Source organism: Macaca mulatta, chromosome 13 (assembly GCF_049350105.2).
Source record: "Macaca mulatta isolate MMU2019108-1 chromosome 13, T2T-MMU8v2.0, whole genome shotgun sequence".
Classification (NCBI taxonomy): domain Eukaryota; kingdom Metazoa; phylum Chordata; class Mammalia; order Primates; family Cercopithecidae; genus Macaca; species Macaca mulatta.
Genome location: NC_133418.1, coordinates 22,633,137 through 22,655,216, shown reverse-complemented (window position 1 = coordinate 22,655,216; position 22,080 = coordinate 22,633,137). Strand labels below are relative to the sequence as shown.

Genomic DNA, 22,080 nt, shown 5'->3' with positions numbered 1-22,080 from the left:
GGGTGCCTATAGTCCCAGCTACTCGAGAGGCTGAGGCAGGAGAATTGCTTGAACCCAGAAGGCAGAGGTTGTAGTGAGCCAAGATCATGCCACTGCACTCCAGCCTGGACAATAGAGCAAGACTCTGGCTCAAAAAAAACACAAAAAACAAAAAACACCAAGAAAAACAAAAACCCAGGCACACAGAAATAGCTTAAAATCTAATCATACTTAAATATAAAAGGTAGATATATCCAAAACCAAACTCTTCAAAATTTACTCATAATATGCACTCAAATATGCAAGATATATGTGTATCTGAATATTTAGTGGATACTCCTCAAGGCTTGCCCACTTTCAACTTAGACCAAGAACTAATCATTTCATAGAACATCATGTGCCAAATACCAGGTACTTGGGTACACAAAAATATTCCTTCAGTGATTTCACAGTAAACAAAAGAGTTAAAAGATAAAAAGATTGGAACAACATTTCCCAGTAAAACTTACCATGGCATCTTCCATATCATAGCCAGTGTAAGAAATCACGGCAACGATGGCATTGGTCCCAATTGGATAGTTATCCATGTCATAATAATCATACATGGAGGGTCTCACCAAGGGACTCTGAGGAGTCTGAAGACGATACAGTTTGTTATCTGATCGGTCTTGATAAGTGAGAAGTGGAAAGCCCATAGTTTGCTTACCTACACAGAGAAAAACATCTTAGCATTTTCTGCTTCTTTCATCTTGATTATAGGTGTGATACACAACACTGGAAACAACTAAATATTCATCAGAGGAGAATGAATAAATAATCATAGTAGTTATGCTTACTTTAGACTAATACATAAGCTGTGAAAATGAAGTAAACCTAAATGTATCAATGTGACCAGACCAGGAAAACCGTGCTGAGCGGGAGAAAGTGCAGACTGACATTTAATGTAAGATTTATGTGCATTTGCAACACGCCCCACACAATTCTATACCTAGTTTATGGATACATGTATGATGTAATAAAAGCTTTACAAGGGGACAGAAAGGAAGCACACGAATTACAGGATACCACTACTGGGGGGAGAAAAGGGGACAGTAATTATTATGAATTAGATTACTTTCTTACAGCGGAAGATGTATTTAATTCTAGGTAGTAGAGTATGGGGTGAGATTCCTCTGTGTACTACCTCACAGTATAATCATTTCCGAACAAAATGATTTTAAAATATAAATACATACAAGTGAAAATTTTTTTAAAAAATTATAAACTTAGAGCTTCCAGTAATAAAGGGCTACTCTTACAAGACCACCCTCAACACATACGTATAAGATGCAGAAAAAAGGCCCCAACTACACATATAGCACTGGAGAGTAACCAAAAGCTGTCAGAAGCTGAGGAAGAATTTTTACTTGGATGAAAGGAACCACACTGGGTGAATAAGTATTTATGTATATATTTTTGCCTTATGGCCCAGTGTGGCAGCCACAACTTAGATAGAAACCCACAGTCTTACTGGCTTGAAGAACCAAGAAATAGAGTTCTGAGCATGACAACAATTGGGAAAGGGGAATGTTTCAGAAATGAGAGAACAAAGGGAGACCCTTAAAATCAGCATGTAAAATTGGGTCCCAATCTTTGGTGGACTCCTGAACTATGCATGCATGGGACAGATCAAAGCAGCCCACCTAAGGCTGAAGAATGTACTTCAACTGCCATGTTCACCAAGTTAAGTACCAGTGAAAACTAAAAACCAATCCTCTTCCCCTGGAGAATTTTTGGTGACATGCACTGAGCCAGGTGATGGACTGTGTATTAACAAGGAAAGACGTAAAATGAAAAACATTAAAATGTAATTGAAGGCCAAACACCACACTAAAAACAAACAAAACCAATCCTCTTCAGAGGACCCTAACAGGATCCAGGGTTTAAAACATATTCCTCACAACGTTCATAATACAATCCAGTATTACTGGGCATACAAATGAATGGTGAAACTTGACTTATACTCAAGGAGACTGATCCTGAGATGACCCAGACATTGGAATCTGCAGATAATGACTTTACAACACCCATCATATAAAACTATGCTAAAAATATAAAGGAAAACATGCCCACAATGAAGATAAGAAATCTTAGAGAAAAGAGAAACTATAAAAAAAGAAACAAGTCAGGCCAGGCGCAGTGGCTCACACCTGTAATCCCAGCACTTTTGGGAGGCTGAGGCGGGCAGATCACTTGAGGTCAGGAGTTTGAGACCAGCCTGAACAACATGATAAAACCCTGTCTCTACTAAAAATACAAAAAATTAGCTGGGCATGGTGGCACATGCCTGTAATCTCAGCTACTCAGAAGGTGAAGGCAGAAGAATCGCTTGAACTGGGGAGGCAGAGGTTGCAGTGAGCCAAGATCATGCCACTGCACTCCAGGTGGGTGACACAGCGATACCCTGTCTCAAAAAAAGAAAAAAAAAAAAAAGAAACAAGTGGAAGTGCTGGACTTGAAAATACAGTCATACACTGCATAACAATGTTTTAGTCAATGTAGGATGGCATATATACTATGGTGATCCCACATTTTTACTGTATCTTTTCTATATTTAGCTACACAAATCCTTGCCATTGTCTTACAGCTGTCGACAGCACACAGTACAGTTATATGCCACCCAGGTTTGTAGCCTAGGAACAACAGGCTATACCATATATTAGGTGTGTAGTAGTCTCTGCCATCTAGGTTTATGTAAGTTCACTGTATGATGTTCACACTACGACAAAATCACATACGACTCCCTTCTCCAAATGTATCCCTGTCGTTAAGGGTATATGACTGTAGGCGAAAATTCAGTAGAAGACAGAATGAAAAGTGACTGTGATAATAGGTCAATAAAAATAATTCAATCTGGGCCAGGCACAGTGGCTCACACCTGTAACCCCAGCGTTTTTGGGAGGCTGAGGCAGGCAGATCACTTGAGGTCAGGAGTTCAAAACCAGCCAGGCCAACATGGTGAAACCCCATCTCTACTAAAACACAAAAATTAGCTGGGCATGGTGATGTGTGCCTGCAATCCCAGCTACTCGGGAGGCTGAGGCAGGAGAATTTATTGAACATGGGAGGCAGAGGTTGCAATGAGCCGAGATCGCACCACTGCACTCCAGCCTAGGTAACAAAGTGAGACTCCATCTTAGGGAAAAAAAAAAAAAAAAAAAGAAATTAAAAGATCCAATCTGAAGAAAATAAAGAAAAAAAGAGAACAGAAACTCAATGTCTTATGGAACAATATCAAAAGGTTTAAATATATGAGTAACTGATATCTCAGAAGGGGAGGAAAGAGAGAAAAGGGTAGGAGCAATGTTTTTAAAAATAATGACAGAAGAGTTTAGCAATTTAATTTAAAAACAAAAAAACAAAAAAACAAATTTGGGGCCGGGCGCGGTGGCTCACGCCTGTAATCCAGCACTTTGGGAGGCCAAAGTGGGCAGATCACCTGAGGTCAGGAGTTCAAGACCAGCCTGGCCAACATGGTGAAATCCCGTCTCTACTAAAAATACAAAAATTAGCTGGGTATGGTGGTGAGTGCCTGTAGTCCCAGCTACTTGGGAGGCTGAGGCAGAAGAATCACTTAAACCCAGGAGGCAGAGGTTGCAGGGAGCCGAGATCATACCACTGCACTCCAGCCTAGGCGATGGAGCAACACTCTGTCTCAAAAAAAAAAAAAAAAAAAAAGAAACACTATATTCAGAAGACTGCTGCTTTCTAACTAGAAATGACAGAGACAAAGAAAAGCCAGTGTAACAACAACTTTTAAGTGCTGGAAGAAAAAGAACTGTCAACTCAGAACTGTATACCCAGTGAAAGATTCCTTCAAGTGAAGTAAAATAAAGACATTTTCAGATAAATGAAAACCAACAGAATTTGTGGCCAGCAACCTGCAATATAAAAAAATGCTAAAGGAAGATTATCAGGCTGAAGGAAAACTGTAAGCAATGAAAACCTGAATCTTGCAACAGGAATGAAGAGAACTGGAAGTGATAAATACGTGGGTGACTATGATTGCTTGTATTCTTCAAAAAATCAAGTAATAAGACCCCAGGCACACCCAAATCTATGGACATTCTATACCTTTTTCTTCAAAAATGTCAATGTCAAAGACACAGAATGGTTAAAGATCTGTCATAAATTACAGGAGACTAAATAGACATGCCAACTAAATACAATGAGTGATCCTGGACTGGTTGCTTGTGGCACAGAAAAAAAAAAAACTTGCCATAAGCCATATTTTTGGAACAAATGGTCAGCATATGTAAATGAGGACTACAAAAGACTATGCTAGTATCAAGTTTACTTTCCTGATTGTGACTATAACATCGTCCCTCTTCCTTACCCATCTGGCACTGGTACATGTTCCGTGGACTCTGGTTGTGGTCAGAGAAAGGGATGAAGTTGGCAATCACACTCAGCAGGCTGTGTGGAAAGAGTTCCTGGTGTGTGGTAACTCCAGCAAAAACCTCATCCTCAAAGATAGCGACATTCATGAAGATCTGGAAGAGCAGATGTCCAAGGCACAAAATAACTGCAACTGCTTACACATTAACTCTTACCATTTCTCAGAGTTCAGCACTCAAAGACTCAAGAGAAAACCTTCCCCGCCCAGCATCATGAGTGCTGAAGGGATCAACTGGGAAGCACAGGGAAGTGACCACTTAGAAATACCACTTGCTTTACATATTCCACTCTAAATCTACCCCAGACCAATTGTGAAGGGGAATAGGAAGAAAAAATTTTAAGTAGCACAAAGCCTATAACTTTGCAACTGCAAATATGTAGGCAAAGACTGAGTGTGCATCTAATGGAATGTTTTCACTTCGCCAGCTGAGGCAGAGTCAGGTACAAAGGAGCTCTGGGAGCCAGACAGGATGGAAGGCAGGTAATGTGACCACCAACCCTCTCAGGTTCTTGTGGAGTGAGATCAGACATGGGAACTGCTTTGTGCTGGTCACGGAGGAGGTGGTAAGTCTGACTTTCTTTCAAATGTCCAACTGTTATTGTAACACTAACAACCCTTTTAATGTGGGGAAAAGAAAGAGATCAGCCTGTTACTGTGTCTATATAGAAAGAAGTAGACATAAGAGACTCCATTTTGTTCTGTATTTGAGATGCTGTTAGTCTGTGACCCTACCCCCAACCTTGTCCTTGCAAGAGACATGTGCTGTGGTAACTCAAGGTTTAATGGATTTTGGGCGTGCAGGGTGTGACTTTGTTCCTAGATAAGCTAGGTATTGTCTAAGGTTTCTCCCCATGTGATAGACTGAAACTATGCTGCCAAAAGGTTTAGGGAGATGTCTGCATATGCATCTCACGGCACAGCTTTGTCCTTTGAACTTATTCATGTCACAGAGGTTTTTGTTCATATGTCTTACTGCCGATTTCCTCTTTTTTCTTTGTTTATATTGTCCTGCCACTCCCCTGTCTTTAAGATGGTAAAGATACTTATCAATAAATACTAAGGGAACTCAGAGACCGGGGCGGCGTGGGTCCTCTGTAAGCTGAGCGCCGGTCCCCTGGGCCCCGCTTTTCTTTCTCTATACTTTGTCTCTGTGTCTTATTTCTTTTCTCAAGTCTCTCGTTCCACCTAACGAGAAACACCCACAGGTGTGGAGGGGCAGGCCACCCCTTCATTTAAAAAGGAAGAGTTAAGTCTCTGAAAGTTGTATACTATACAAACAAGCACATACACTCATCCATCACACATGTATTTACCTGTTCCATAGTTCCAATTAGCTCTTCTTTGCCCAATTCCAAGTTCTGCACAGGCCGTACCAGTCTACAAGGAGTAGTAAAAAGGAACAATCCTGGGTATAGACTTGGTTTTCCTGTCATGGGTATGAGGACCACTTCCATCCAGGGAGGAATTCTTTTCTCTCTCAACACCTGTTTTCAACAAAAACAGAGTTTAACAAACCTGTCCCACGGCCATGGCTGTCGCTGCCAGTCTTATGCCCCATGGAATACTACTCATCCACACTCAGCCATGGTAAAAGCCCTACTTCCTTGGGTGCTCACCCCAGCTAGCAGGCAAATCACTAACCACTGAGGCTAAGGATAAAGTACACCATGAATGCATGTGTAGATACACTAAAGGAAATTCTGTCCTCTGTGATCTCAAATACAGTACATTACTGGTTTTATTTGTAAACTTAATAAACCAAAAACTCTTGGGTGGGCCGGGCATGGTGGCTTATACCTGTAATCCCAGCACTTTAGGAGGCCGAAGTGAGTGGATCACTTGAGCCCAGAAGTCAAGACCAACTTGGGCAACAGGGTGAAATCCCGTCTCTACAAAAAATAAAAAAATTAGCTGAGCGTGGTGGTGCGTGCCTGTAGTCCCAGCTACTTGGGAGGCTGAGGTGGGAGAATCACTTGAGCCCAGGAGGTTGAGGCTACCTACAGTGAGTCATGATCATGCCACTGCACTCCAGCCTGGGTGACAGAGTGAGACCCTGTCTCAAAAACAAAACCAAAAAAATGCCAACAAACTCCTGCGTGAAAGGAGAAATAAAAATCTAAATTACAGGAACCTGGAAAAGAAAAAAACAAAACAAAACAAAACCCAGGTGTCAGTACTCGGGGATTCACAGCTAAATGAGAGGATGTTTGGTGGAGGGTACACTGGGAGATGTTGGGCAAAGAGTATAAAGCTTCAGTTATGCAAGAGAATTAAGTTTCTGCAGATCTCAAGTACAGCATGTGACTACAGTTAAGAATACTATATTGCATGCCTGAAATTTACTAAGAGAGCAGATCTTAAGTGTCCTCATCCTCCGACCCTCCACAATGCTAACCAAAAAAAAAAAAAATAAAGAAAATAAATTATTTAATCAAAAGCTAAAAAAGAATAAAGTCAACCAAAAGAAAGCACAAATTATAAAAAAGATAAAATCTGAGACGAATGAGGTAGGCAGATCATTTGAGGTCAGGGGTTCGAGACCAGCCGGGGCAACATGGAGAAACCCCGTCTCTACTAAAAATACAAAAATTACCCAGGTGTGGTGTGTGCACCTGTAATCCCCGCTGAGGCTGAGGCAGGAGAATTGCTTGAACCCGGGAGGTGGAGGCTGCAGTGAGCCAAGATCACGCCACTGCAGCCCAGCCTGGGCAACAGAGTGAGACTCTGCCTCAAAAAAAAAAAAAAAAAAAAAGGAATGATTGTTTAATGCGTACAGAGTTTTGATGATGAGAAAGTTCTGAAGATGGTGATGACTGCACAACATGAATGTACTTAATATCACTGAATTGTACACTAGATCAAATCTCATATACTCTCTGAGCATCAAAATGAGTAGTAACAGAATATTCACAAAATTAAACAAGCATCTATAAATCTATGCTAACATAAATAAATGAACAACTAATAGAAAAGAAAGCCCTCCTTACAGAATAGCAACTAATAAACATAGAAAAAATGCTGGTGGGGGAAAACACCATGTGGTAACCATCACAGTTATATTAACTCAGCAAAGAACCATCAATGGAATAGTAATTCAGCAAATAATTCATCAACTAGTGGGTGAAAATATGAAGAAAGGGGGCTCCACATAGCTTTCAACTATCTCTCCACAAGTTCCTTATTACGGAGAAAAACAGAAACTGTACAGTGAATTAACCTAAAGAACACAACTTTGAAGGGATCAGTTAACATGAGTCATAACAGGACAAACCAACATCATGTGTTTCCTGAAATATCTTGAATCTCATCATGAGGAAGCAAAACATAAACCTAAATTACAGGAGAGCTGTGATTCCCAGCACTTCGGGAGGCCAAGGCGGGCGAATCACTTAAGGTTAGGAGACCAGCCTGATCCAGATGGGGAAACCCCACCACTACTAACAATAAAAAAAATTAGCTGGGTGTGGTGGTACACACCTGTAGTCTCAGCTACTTGGGAGACTGAGGCACGAGACTCTGACTTAAAAAAAGAAAAATAGAAGACTGGTGGTTGGCAGCATCTAGGTGGCTTCAGGATGGGGCTGGTCACCAGAAAGACCAAGCCAGAATTAGAGGACTGGGACTTTCAGCCCCACCCTCAACTCCAGGAAGGGGATAGGGGCTTGAGGTTAAGCTAATCACCAATGGCCAATGATTCCATCAGTCATCCTACATAATAAAGCCATAACGACCCAAAGGACTGGGTCAGGGAGCTGCCAGGGAAGCTGGGCACGGTGGTACAGTCCTGTGGTCAGGCTGCTTGGCAAGTGGAAGTGGGAGGATCATTTAAGCCTGGGACATTAAGGCTGCAGTGAGCTGTGACTGTGCCACTGCACTCCAGCCTGGGCAACAGAGTGAGACCCGTCTCTTTAAAAAAAAGAAAAGAAAAGAAAAAAAGAGAACATTACTGAGACAACTGGTGGAATATGAGCATCAACTATGGATCCCACCCACATGACCTTCTCTGATTTTCATAAGTGTACTGTGGTTATTGAAGAGAAAGTCCTTGTTCTTAGAAAAAGTACGCTAAAATCTTTATGGAAAACGGGACACTGTCTCAATACTGCTCTCAAATGGTTCAAAAGAAAAACATTACAAAGAGCATACAGAAGACAAAGCATGTGGGGCAAAGCATAGCAAATGGTGGATTTCGGTAATGTATATACAGGGGGGTCCCATGTACTGATTAAACATCTTCGCTCTAAGCGTAAAATCCTATCAAATGAGCCACAATCCCACTTATAGGAATATAAGAATTAAAGAATGGGCCGGGCGCGGTGGCTCAAGCCTGTAATCCCAGCACTTTGGGAGGCCGAGATGGGCGGATCACGAGGTCAGGAGATCGAGACCATCCTGGCTAACACGGTGAAACCCTGTCTCTACTAAGAAATACAAAAAATAGCCGGGCGAGGTGGCAGCGCCTGTAGTCCCAGCTACTCGGGAGGCTGAGGCCGGAGAATGGCGTGAACCCGGGAGGCGGAGCTTGCAGTGAACTGAGATCCGGCCACTGCACTCCAGCCTGGGCTACAGAGCGAGACTCCGTCTCAAAAAAAAAAAAAAAAAAAAAAAGAATTAAAGAATGAAAAGCACAAGGACTTGAATAGATATTTGTACACTCATGTTCACAGCAGCATTATTTGCAATGACCAGAAGGTAGAGACAACCCAAGTGTCCAACAGAGCACTTAAACAAAAACTAAAATTTCGTTTAAACATTTTTAAAAAATAAACACACAGAACAGAATATAAACCACAAACTCAGCCTGTTGCCAAAGGATAATTCTTTCAACGGCCATTATCAAAGCAACAAATACTCTTCACTAGGAGGAAATCCCAAAGATAAATTATTCAAAGAATGTCATTCTACTTTTTAAAAATATATTTTCAAAACCTAGGAGGCAATGGGGTAGTTAACTTCTACCTTGCATATTTTGAATATTACTGAAATACCTGTATTTTGAGATCCCTTATATGCCACTAGTATTAAGAAGGGGAAAAAAAGTTAAAATTAGTTAGATAAGCAGACTGAGGTGCCTCAGTGAAACTCCCAAAGAATGTATATGGGTCAAATATCTGTCACTGACCCCAACCAGTGAGGCCAGTATAAGGCAAGCCTCTGTCACCAGAGGGAATGCACAGGCATTCTGGACATTCTGACCCCCTGACCACTTGATCACTCTAGACCGCCCAGGGGTTAACCCCAAAACTAGAAAGGAACTGAAAACCTAAGGTCAAGGGATAGGACAATCCACAAAGCCTCAAGCCCACCTTAAAATGACGAAGAGAATCTGCGATGCCTGGAGCAAGCTCCTTATCCACCCAGCCAACCATGACGCCATCAAGCAGGACGGGGTAGCACTCACTGTATGGCCGGTGGGGAGCTCCATCAACGGGAGTGACCCCTGGTAAACGGAACAAACAGCACGATCACATCGGAATGCTTCATCCAACATTCTAGATTCCCTCCAGATGGGGTCAACAGCTGCTGTATCAGTTCAGATATCAAATTATCCTTGTCTCTATAACAGGTACAGGCATTTCTTTTAATTGCACTTCACAGATATTTTAAGCAGGCTTATCAATGCCATTTTTCCAACAACACGTGTTCCCTTTGTGTCTCTGTGTCAACATTTTGGTAATTCTTGCAATATTTCCAATATTATTATATCTGTTATCGTGATCTGTGATTAGTGATCTCTGATGTTACTACTGTGCTTGCAGATGTGGTAGAAATAGCAAGACAACTAGAATTAGAAGTAGAGTCTGAAGCTGTGACTGAATTTCTGCAATCCCATAATCAAACTGAACAGATGTGGAATTGCTTCTTAGAGGATGAGCAAAGAAAATGTCGTTTTGTTTTGTTTTTGAGACAGGGTCTTGCTCTGTCACTCAGGCTGCAGTGCAGTGGCATGATCATGGCTCATTGCAACCTCAACCTCCTGGGCTCAAGCAATCCTCCCACCTCAGCCTCCCGAGTAGCTGACAGGTGTGTGCCATCATGCTTGGCTAATTAAAAAAAATTTTTTTTGCCAGGCGCAGTGGCTCACACCTGTAATCCAGCATTTTGGGAGGCTGAGGCGGGTGGATCACGAGGTCAGGAGATTGAGACCATCCTGGCTAACACAGTGAAACCTCATCTCTACTAAAACTACAAAAAATTAGCCGGGCATGGTGGCGGGCGCCTATAGTCCCAGCTACTCAGGAGGCTGAGACAGGAGAATGGCATGAACCAGGGCGGCGGAGCTTGCAGTGAGCCAAGATCATGCCATTGCACTCCAGCCTGGGTGACAGAGCAAGACTCCATCTCAAAAAAAAAAAAAATTTTTTTTTTTTTTTTGTAGAGACAGGGTCTCCCTGTGTCGCCTAGGCTGGTCTCAAACTCCTGGGCTCAAGCAATCCTCTCGCCTTGGCCTCCCAAAGTGCTGGAATTACAGGCCTGAGCCACTGTGCCCAGCAGAAAAGGGTTTCTTGAGATGCGATCTCAAGAAATGAGAAGATGCAGTAAACACTGTTGAAATGACAATAAAGGATTTAGATTATTCCATAAACTTAACTGATAAAACAGCGGCAGGGTTTGAGGGGACTGACTGCAACTTGGAAATAATCTCTTCTGTGGGTAACATGCTATCAAACAGCATCATATGCTACTGAGAAATCTTTTGTGAAAGGAAGATTCAATTGGCGTGGTAAACTTCTTTGTTTAATTTTAAGAAATTGTCACAAGCCATCCTAACCTTCAGCAACCACTGCCCTGATCAGTCAGCAGCCAGCAACACTGAGGCAAGACCTTCCCCAGCAAAAAGATAACGAATTGCTGAAGGCTCACATGATTTAATATTTTTTTTAGCAATAAAGTATTCTTAAATTTGAAATATTTACAGCATAGTGTAAACATAAGTTTTATATGCACTGTGGGAAACTGAGAAATTCATGTGGCTCATTTTATTGCAGCGCTCTGGAACCAAACCTGCAATATCTCCAAGGTAAGCCTGAAGGCTTTTGTATTGCTTGTGGAAGTTTAAATCGCTTCCGCAAGGACACAGGAAAGAAGTAGCAAGGGAACAGGGGCCTATGGGAGGGAGCATTTCACTGCATGTCTTTTTAATATTTTGATTTCTAAGCCACGTAAATGCATTAAATGCATTAACCCCCAAAATGTAATTACAGTTGATCCTCATTATGTGAAGATTTGCCTACTTGCTACATTTTATCTATAACCACAAAATTAATACTGGGGATGCTTTTAACGTCATTTCAGAACATGCAGCAAAAAAATTTGAGTCCCCTGATGCATACGCTCCCCGCAGCTGAAGTCAAACAAGACGATGCCATGCTTTCTTGTCAGCTCATGCTGTAAACAAGTGTCCCTTGTCCAGTCTGTTCAGTGGCATGTTTTCAGCTGGTGTGATTTCACTGTTTAAATAATAGCTTCCAGGCCTGGCATGGTGGCTCACAACTGTAATCCCAGCACTTTGGGAGGCCAAGGTAGAAGGAATGCTTGACGCCAGGAGTTCGAGACCAGCCTGGATAACACAGCAAGACCCCATCTCTACAAAAAAAAAAAAAAAAAAATTGCCTCCAAGTGTAGCACTGAAGTGCTGCCTAGTGTTCATAAATGCAAAAGGGCTGTGATGTGCCTAACAGAAAAAAAATGTGTGTTAGATAAGCTTTATAGTTACAGTGCTGTTGGTTGAGAATTCAATGTTACCACAAGAACAATATATATTTTTAAAGGGTATCTTTTTTTTTTTTTTTTTTTTTTTTGAGACGGATCTTGCCTCATCGCCCAGGCTGGAGTGCAGTGGCATGATCTTGGCTCACTGCAAGCTCCACCTCCCAAGTTCACGCCATTCTCCCGCCTCAGCCTCCCGAGTACCTGGGACTACAGGCATCTGCCACCACGCCAGGCTAGTTTTTTGTATTTTTAGTAGAGACAGGGTTTCACCGCGTTAGCCACGATGGTCTCAATCTCCTGACCTCACAATCCACCTGTCTCGGCCTCCCAAAGTGCTGGGATTACAGGCGTGAGCCACTGCGCTCGGCCTAAAGGGTGTCTTTCAACAGAAACACACAAAAACCAAGGCTACATATTGATCAGCTAACAAAAATGTTGTAACCTGAGGCTTGAAGGAACCTTACCCTGTATTTCCCCTTGGCACAATGGTTCAATATTCATTGGTGACTTTAAAGACAAGTACTACAAATAATGAGAATCATATGAAATTAAGTAAAAAAGGAACACTCTCCCATGAACCATAAATACATTCTGAAGACATCAAGTGTTTGTTAGAGTGTCACAGGTTACCCACTTCGTATTTCATCTGTCACCTCAATATGAACATCTCTATCGAAAGTTAGGTAGCGATTCTGTCGTCTTCTCCAGTGCCAGAGCGAAAAACCCTTCCCCATCTCTTTTTCTGCAGTTGGATCTATTTTCTACCTCTCCACTTTATTCTTTTCTCCTTTCTACCCTCTCCTGGACTTTGACATTTCGAATCACCAGTAACAAAATTATTTTCCTCGTAGAGGATAAACCTTCAAATTACACTGATTACATCGTCTGAATCTTGAGTATTTCTTGATTACTTTCTGTGGGGCCCTCTTCCTACAGGCCACGCTCTCTCTCTCTCTCTCTCTTTTTTTTTTTTAAGATGGAGTCTCACTCTGTCACCCAGGCTGGAGTGCAGTGGTGCAATCTTGGCTCACTGCAACCTCCACCTCCTGGATTCAAGCGATTCTACTGCCTCAGCTTCCTGAGTAGCTGGGACCACATGCACATGCCACCACACCCAGCTAATTTTTTTTTTTTTTTTTGTATTTTTAGTAGAGATGGGGTTTTGCCATGTTGGCCAGGCTGGTCTTAAACTCCTGACCTCAAGTGATCTGCACACCTCGGCTTCCCAAAGTGCTGGGATTACAGGCATGAGCCACCACGCCTGGCCAGGCCACTCTAATTGGGAGAAGTACTTTTGAGCAGAACTTTGAGTCAATGCCCTTCTAGTTGCTTGAGAATACCTATCGTCTGATCCCCATGAACTGGAAGTTTTACTGTATGAATATTAATCCCACTGGTGAACCTGTCCACAGACCACCAAAGACAGAACATTTCTAGTCTCCAAATCATAATTGGAGAACCCTGGGACTAGAAAACTGCAGAGAAAGCTGACGTCTTTAGGTATGAAGATAAATTCAAATCAAGTATCAAGCCAAGAATTAGACAGCTTTCTAGCCAAAGCAGAGGCAGAGACAGCAGCTGTAAGGTTATCAGGAAAAATGGTTATCATCTGATGACATTAGGGTAGACTGGAAAATCTTTTAAACTGTCCTCCTGCAAACCAACACTGTTTTCTACTTAGAAATGCAAAGATCCACCAAGAGATGCAAGGAGAAGTGACCCAAAAAACTACTCAATAGCTTCTATGCTTCCAATATTAATGACTAGTCTATTTCAGATGCTTTGGCATCCTTCTTATTCATTGATTTATTTTTTATTTTGGAGACAGGATCTCACTTTCTCGCCAAGTCTAAAGTGCAGCAGTGGCACAATCACAGCTCACTGCAGCCTCAAATCCCTGGGCTCAAGCGATCCTCACTTCCATTATCTTCTTTTTTTTTTTTTTTTTTTGAAAGAAAACAAAACACCTATAACAGTTTCTCCTGTTTTCACTTTCAAAGAATGCGTTCAGCCTTCTATAGAGGAGCCAAGAAAGCAGCGCAACTCCTGCACAGAAGGGTAAAAACGAATTCTTACAGAAAGTCTCTGCTGAATCTCCAAAAGCAGCACAACTTAACAGGTTAAAAACCACGTAATCTTGGCCGGGCGCGGTAGCTCACAACTGTAATCCCAGCACTTTGGGAGGCCGAGGCAGGCACATCACGAGGTCAGGAGATCGAGACCATCGTGGCTAACATGGTGAAACCCCGTCTCTACTACAAATACAAAAAAATTAGCTGGGCGTGGTGGCGGGTGCCTGTAGTCCCAGCTACTTGGGAGGCTGAGGCAGGAGAATGGCGTGAACCCGGGAGGCGGAGCTTGCAGTGAGCAGAGATCGTGCCACTACACTCCAGCATGGGCAACAGAGCGAGACTCCATCTCAAAAAAAACACAAAAAACAAAAAAAAAAATCAAGCAAGATGTTTATCACTATACACTACATACCCAAGTTGCAGAGTAAAGCCGGAATAGATGCTGTATAGACAAACTGTGTGACAACCTCACATACGGCAGTTAGGTGGTTCATCAGGCCACAGGGCTCCCCGTCTGGGGTATGCACTGGACAAAGGAAGCCCCAGGACTCTGGCAGCAGCCGGCGTACTGTGGTGGTCCTCATCTTGGCAAAATCAGCCCCTCTGTGCACGCAGCGGAAATGGGAGAGGTAGCGTATGAAGTTCAGCTTGTCAGCCACAACACAAAGTCCAGAATTTTGTAGGAGGCCAAGACCTTAATAAAACAAAAGTCACTCAAAAATGGGCCAATCTTTTAAAAAACGGAAATTTCTGAGGCTTTGTGACGACAAAACCTCAGAGCACTCTACAGATTACAGAATGAATTATTACAACATTTATTCTCCTAGCTCTGATGAGTGGAAAGAGTTCGCAAAAAAATATGTAAAATAATCCCCAGATTTCACAAACTGTATGAGCCCCAACTAGTTCCCTATCTCCTCTATGACCTCCTTTGTAGGAGAACATTAAATGAGTTAATAAAATAGCAAGTAGTTAAATTCATCTGAGAGGGTCAGATAATAGACAAGCAAGTAAGAAGGCTAATGAAAGAATCGGCATCAGTAACAGGGGTTTAAAAAAAAAAAAAAAAAAAGGCTGGGCACAGTGGCTAATGCTATAATCCCAGCACTTCAGGAGGGCGAGGTGGGTAGTTCGCCAGAGCTTAAGAGTTCCAGACCAGCCTTAGCAGCATAGCAAAACCCCATCTCTACAAAAAACACAAAAATTAGCCAGGTGTAGTGGCTTGTGCCTGTAGTCACAGCTACTCGTGGGGCTGAGGTGGGAGGATCACCTGAGCCCGGGAGGTCAAGGCTGCAGTGAGCCATGATTCTGCCACTGCACTCTAGACTGGGTGACACAGTGAGGCCCTGACTCACAAAAAAAAAAAAAAAAAAAAAAAAAAATTTCTGGGTTCCCAATTACCACTTTTTAAGTTTCCAGGGTCATTCTCTTTTTTGCTGAGACAGGGTCTCACTCTGTCACCAGGCTGGAGTGCAGTGGTGCAATCACAGCTCACTGCAGCCTTGACCTCCTAGTCAAGCCACCCTCCTACCTTGGCCTCCCAAAGTGCTGGGATTACAGGCATGAGCCACCACACCTGGCCTCTCAGGTCACTCTGAGGCAAGGCAACTGGTTTAGAGATGGGCATGTACAGCAACCCATGCAGAATTCCTATTAGGTAAGCCTTCCTCAGAGGTCTAAGTGGTCTTTTCATTTTCTAGAAGGAGGCAGAGAAAATGTATTTGGTTATTTGAATTAAATTTTAGCTATACAGACACCTTGTCTAAAGTCCTTCAGACCAATAGTCATCAAAGTCATAGTTACGAGAAATTTACTTTTTTGGGGGGGGTTGCTTTTAAAAAGAACCTGTCAAGGACAGGCAAATCTACATTAAGCAAATAGTTTGAAAAACGTAACTAAAATGCTCTATTTAATTTTACCTGTTTTAGAACGCAGATTCCCAGTAGCAAAAAGGTATTCAAATGGTTTTGTAAGGTCTATTCCCATAGTAAAAATCCTCATCAAATTGTCAGTGTTCATGGAAACATTGGTCTTCTGAGCCTTCTTATCAAAAGCTATTTTAATAGACACTAACCAACCTTCCAGTTTTTCCTGAAATAAGAAAAACAAAAAATTAATATAAAATAGTATGTGAGCTAGGTGTGGTGGCTCACATCTATAATCCCAGGATTGGGTGGATCGCTTGAGACCAAGAGTTCAACATGAGACTGGGCAAAATGGTGAAACAAAACCCTGTCTCTACAAAAAATTTAAAAATTCGCCAGAAGGGGGTGGGGTGAGGGGTGGGGCATGCCTGTAGTTCCAGCTACTTGGGAGGATGAGGCAGAAGGATCGCTTGAGTCCAGGAGCCTAAGGCTTCAGGGAGCCACGATTGTGCCACTGCACTCCAGCCTGGGAAACAGGGCAAGACCCTATTCTCAATAAAATAAAATTATTACAAACGTCATATTTATTCCCATGTAATCTGTACAACCTTTAACAAAGGTCCACTAACATACACTAGATATGGAATACAGCAAAACCAAAAACCTGAAGGAGAGCTTTTCAGGTGCAGAAAGGATAGCTCTTCAATGTCATGCCCTCCTTCACCCGTTATATTTGTTACACACCTAAAAGCAATCACACGAACTACACAGCCCATACCTGAAAGCAATCACACGAACTACACAGTCCACACCTATTATTTATCTATAAATAATACAGAAAATATAGTTGCTATTTTTCAATTTTATATTGCTTATTTTAATGTAAATACGACGTGAATTTTTAACAGTCTATAATTCATCTTACATCATGGTCATGTGTCTTCTGAAGATTGTTTTTATTCTCCAAACTCAAAGGTTTAAAAGCTTTAACACAGCTGGTAAGGAAATCAGATACTCGGCAATGAATTCTCTGAAAAAGCCCCAATTTTCCCTTTGTTTCTCCTGTTGCTGAAACAGGTCACCTTAGTAATACCTTGCTACAGAAGACTCATTTCTTTTCTTTTCTTTTTTTTTTTTTGCTGAGACAGGGTCTTGCTCTGTCACTTAGGCTGGAGTGCACTGGCGTGATCACAGCACACTTAAGCCTCCGTTGCCTGGGCTCAAGCAATCCTCTTACCTCAGCCTGCTGAGTAGTTGGGACTACAGGCGTGGCCCACCAGGCCTAGCTAATGTTTTTAAAAATTATTTGTAGAGATGAGGTTTTGTCTCTGGGCTGTTTGCCCAGATTGGTTTCAAACTCCTGGGCTCAAGTGATCCTCCCACCTTGGCCTCCCAAAGTGCTGGGATTACAGGTGTGAGCCACTGCACCAGGCGTTTTTATCTTTTTTCTTTTTGAGATAAGGTCTTGCTCTGTTGCCCAGGCTAGAGTGCAGTGGCATGATCACCCCTTATTGTAGCCTTGACCTCCTGGGCTCAGGGATCCTCCCACCTCAGCCTCCCGAGTGGCTGGGACCACAGTCATGTACCACCATACCCAGTTAACAGTTTTTTTTGGAGACAGTCTTGCTCTGTCACCCAGGCTGGAGTGCAGTGGTATGATCTCAGCTGTAACCTCCGTCTCCCAGGCTCAAGCAATTCTCCTGCCTCCTGAGTAGCTGGGACTGCAGGAGCATGCCAGCATGTCCAGCTAATTTTTATATTTTTTGTAGAGACAGGGTTTTGCCATGTTGCCCAGGCTAGTCTTGAACTCCTGAGCTCAGGAGATCCACCCACCTTGGCATCTCAAAGTGCTGGGATTACAGGTGTGAGCCACCACACTTGGCCACTGCTGATAGTTTTTATTATTTCTGTAGAGATCTCTCTATGTTGTCCAGGCTGGTCTCAAACTCCTCGGGCTCAAGTTACCCATCTGCCCTGGCCTCCCAAAGTGCTGGGATCACAGGCACGAGCCACTGTACCCCCAGTCTCATTTCTTTTTCTTTTTTTTCCTAATTAGGAATTGATGTGGAATGAAGACACATTTCTAAGTATGGAATACAATAAGCCCACCATGCTTCACTTTAAGTAGATGGGAAACGTAAATTCACCTTTACTTGAAAGGTTAATTTAATAACAGATTAAATTAATAAAAGAAAACTTATGCTGCCTGCTTTCAATTTTTGTCAGGAAAATTCTAGGCTGCTGAAATTTTTTAATCTAATTTTATGGACAGAGCAAACAGAAACAAAGATTATTACCTTTCAGGAAGAATGTAAATAAGAATTACTACTTTAGATAAGAAATTAGAAGGCCAGGCATGATAGCTCATGCCTGTAAAGCCAAGGCGGGTGGCTCACTTGAGGTCAGGAGTTTGAGACCAGCCTGGCCAACATGGTGAAATCCCATCTCTACTAAAAATACAAAAATTAACCAGGCATGGTGGCACGCTCCTGTAATCCTAGATACCGGGGAGGCTGACGCAGGAGAATCGCTTGAACCCGGGAGGTGGAGGTTGCAGTGAGCTGAGGTCGTGGCACTGCACTCCAGCCTGGGAAACAGAGCAAGACTCTGTCTCAAAAAAAATAAATAAATAAAATAAAATAAAATAATAAAATAAAATAAAATAAAATAAAATAAAATAGAAGCCAGGCACGGTGGCTCACACCTGTAATCCCAGCATTTTGGGAGGCCGAGGCAGGTGGATCACCTGAGGTCAGGAATTCGAGACCAGCCTGGCTGACATGGTGGAACCCCATCTCTACTAAAAATACAACACATTACCTCTTAGAATACATCTTTTTGGGGATAAGATGCAAAATATAAAATGCCACCCAATCAATATTCTTATGAAATCATTTTTGTGCCATGCCAACTTTCTCTATATATACATCTACAGTCCAATTTCACTACTCACAGTAGTTACTTTCTAGTGAACACTGAATTCACACACATGAAACCACAGATCCTGAGGAGAAATACAGGGCTGGGTTCCTGCAAGTCTCTGGTCATAACGTTCTGGTCAATGGATCGATATACAGTCTTGTTTAATGCAAGCTTTTGTTGAAAGGCACCTTATTTAACATAGCTTGTTAATTTATTAACACTGAACACTAGACAGAACTTCAGTGCTATGCTTACATTATAAATGGCAAAAACTGGCCAGGCGCAGTGGCTCATGTCTCCAATCCTATTACTTTGGGAGGCTGAAACGGGAGGATCACACAAGCCTAGGAGTTTGAGACCAGCCTGTACAACATAGTGGGACCCTGTTTCTACAAAAACAATTTAAAATTAGCTGGGTGTGGTGGTGAATGTCTATAGTCCCAGCTGCTCAGGAGGCTGAGGTGGAAGGATTGCTTGAGCCTGGGAGGTTGAGGCTGAGACCCTGTCTCAAAAAAAACAAAGTCGTCACCAAGAAGAAGCACGACAATGTGAAAAACATAGCACCGAATACATCTCAAAAAGGACCATCTTTATAGCATGAGCTGAAACAGGAAAGCAGAGCATCACCCTGCCCCACCTCAGCTGTAACATCTGCCTCAGGAGACTCAAATTCTTCACTGCTCAGGTGTGTGAACAATCATGAAAGCACCGAGTATGACATTAGGGTTACAAATACATTTTAGCCAGTGAGTGAATTCACACATACAGAATCTACAAATAATGAAGATCAACCATGTGTATGAATATAGGCCATTTGCTTTTTCTCATTAACACTATGACCAAGGTTTGATGTGGTCTTTATATAAAAATATTAAGCAAATTTCCAAACCTGGTGTAAGCTAGGATTTTTGATTCCCTTACTGCTAAATGAACAAACAAAAAAGAGACCACACAAAATGCCAAAACTAGAGACTATAAGTATGCAGAAAACAGTACTGCTGGCCAAAGTCACGCCATTCCACAAGTGGTACCACTGGCCAAGGATGGACATAGCACGCGTTTACCTTCAGAAACATAAGGAAGAGCTGACCCGGTGTAAGGACTTCTTGGTTCACTAAACTATCAGGATTGTCCTCCATGCACTCTCCTTTGGCTAAAGCGAAGAGCTTTCGCGTCATGAGACAAAGCATATAGAACTTTTCAGTATTGGATTTCAAGTGGATACAGATGCACTGGCTGTCAAAACAGAAAAAAAAAAAAAAGCTTAAAACAATCCAGTTGGTAATACTACTTAATGTTCTATTAAACAAGATCCCCAATTCAAGCTTACTTAACTTTAATTAAATAAAATTAAGCATTCAGTTTTTGAGCTGCACTGGCCACATTTGAAGTGCTTATCATGTCGCTTGCGGCTATGTACTGGACAGCACCAGCATGCAGCTGGCTTCTTTAGTAATTATACAGTGGTTATATAAGACAAAGTCCTTGCTTTGGAGAAATAAAGTCCCTGCAACTTTCAAACCGTACAGAAATAAAAATGTACATTTGTGTACACAGAAAGTAAAAAAGTAAATGTAAATGAATGAAATGTTCACAATTGGTGAATGTAAGAATCCAATGTACTATTTGGACATTATTCTGGAAGTCCGAAGTGATTTCAAAATAAAAGTTAAAAAGTACCATAAAATAAAACATGGCTACTAAAAAAATACAAGTGAGGAGGGCCACAAAAACAAAGGTAGCCCCCGGCTAGCAAGGACCAGAATTCTACCCCAAAATTCATTCTCATTCCCAAATGACTCGCTTGCCCAAACTGCAACCAATACAAAGGACCACTGACAACCCTCCACCCCTCCAAAAACATTTAGGCAAAGCACACATACTTAAACAGGAACTCCGCAGCTTGCTCATTTGGGTACCAGTCAGGAACATTGAGTTTTACTCTGAAGCATCCACCTAGGTAGTTAAGGACCTGTTTTTGTGTCGAACAACCCTCCTCCATTACAATCCTTAACATCTGAGAAACAGAGTTCCTAAGGAAAGAATCATCCTCTTTTCCTTTGATGAGCTCCTGAAATATCTGATAATCAGAAAAGCTGACAAGTGCCTGGAATAGAAAATAAAAGGTTTCATTGCTCACTAATAACTAAAATACTGTATTTATTCAGTAACAATTATCTTCTCTCATTATTTTTCATACCCAAGTAAAATTAGCACTCCGCTATTGCTGAATCAAAGTAAACTCTCTAAAATAAAGCATTCTTTGTATGATAGCCAGAGAGCAATATGGCCTCCAGGGTCCTGACCTCCTGGTGTTCACGCACACGTGTGGTTTCCTCCCATGCTGAATCAAGCTGCTCTGCTTGACCAAGAGAATGTGGTGAAAAAGATGATGGCAGACTCCCAGGACTAGGTCACAAAGGGCACTGCAGCTTTTGTCTTCTGCATCTTCCGCCCTCTATTCTCTCAGCTAACTATGTGGAGGAAGACAGCTGCCTCAAGCAGCCTACAGAAAGGGCCATGTAGAGAGCAACCCCACGAGGAGACCTCCTGCCAACAACCAGCACTGATTTGCCAGCCATGTGAGTGAGCCACCTTGAAAGTCCTCAAAATGACTGCAGTCCTGTCTGACATCGCCATGCAACCTCCCGAGACCCTGGGCCACAACTGCCCAGCCAAAGCACTCCCAAACTCCCGACTCACAGAAACTGTGAGAATGAAAGGTTTATTGATGTTTTAAGCTATTGAATTTTCAAGTAATTTGTTTTGGAGCAGTAGATAACTAGTACAGTATTATTTTAACAAGGAGAATCCATCCAATCTGTACAGGATACTACCCCCAATGAATTTCTTCATAACAAAAGAACGCATTCATTAAGTCATACCTTAAGTGCAAATCCCAAAGGAAGAAAAAACAGTTCTTTCCGGTAAATAAAGTTCAACATAACAGTGCCATTTTCCAAGTAGTGGAGGTTCATATTGACAGCAGAATGTTCTTCCCTCACACAGTGCATTGAAATTCCTATTGAACCAAACAACAAAAACATCAGAAACTCATTGGTACTATAATTGCTTCGATCTTTTTTTTTCC

General features: G+C 42.1%; 1 protein-coding gene across 2 annotated transcripts in view; it reads right to left on the bottom strand.

Moving 5' to 3' along the window:
* Positions 1-22,080, bottom strand: part of POLR1B (RNA polymerase I subunit B) — a 32,877-nt gene that overhangs the window by 3,012 nt on the left and 7,785 nt on the right. For both annotated transcript variants that reach the window (NM_001260623.2, XM_015113130.3), the window contains 9 exon segments: positions 489-685; positions 4,355-4,511; positions 5,731-5,901; positions 9,724-9,857; positions 14,615-14,896; positions 16,122-16,293; positions 20,054-20,225; positions 20,873-21,096; positions 21,875-22,011. In NM_001260623.2, the coding sequence (NP_001247552.1) occupies positions 489-685; positions 4,355-4,511; positions 5,731-5,901; positions 9,724-9,857; positions 14,615-14,896; positions 16,122-16,293; positions 20,054-20,225; positions 20,873-21,096; positions 21,875-22,011 (1,646 nt within the window).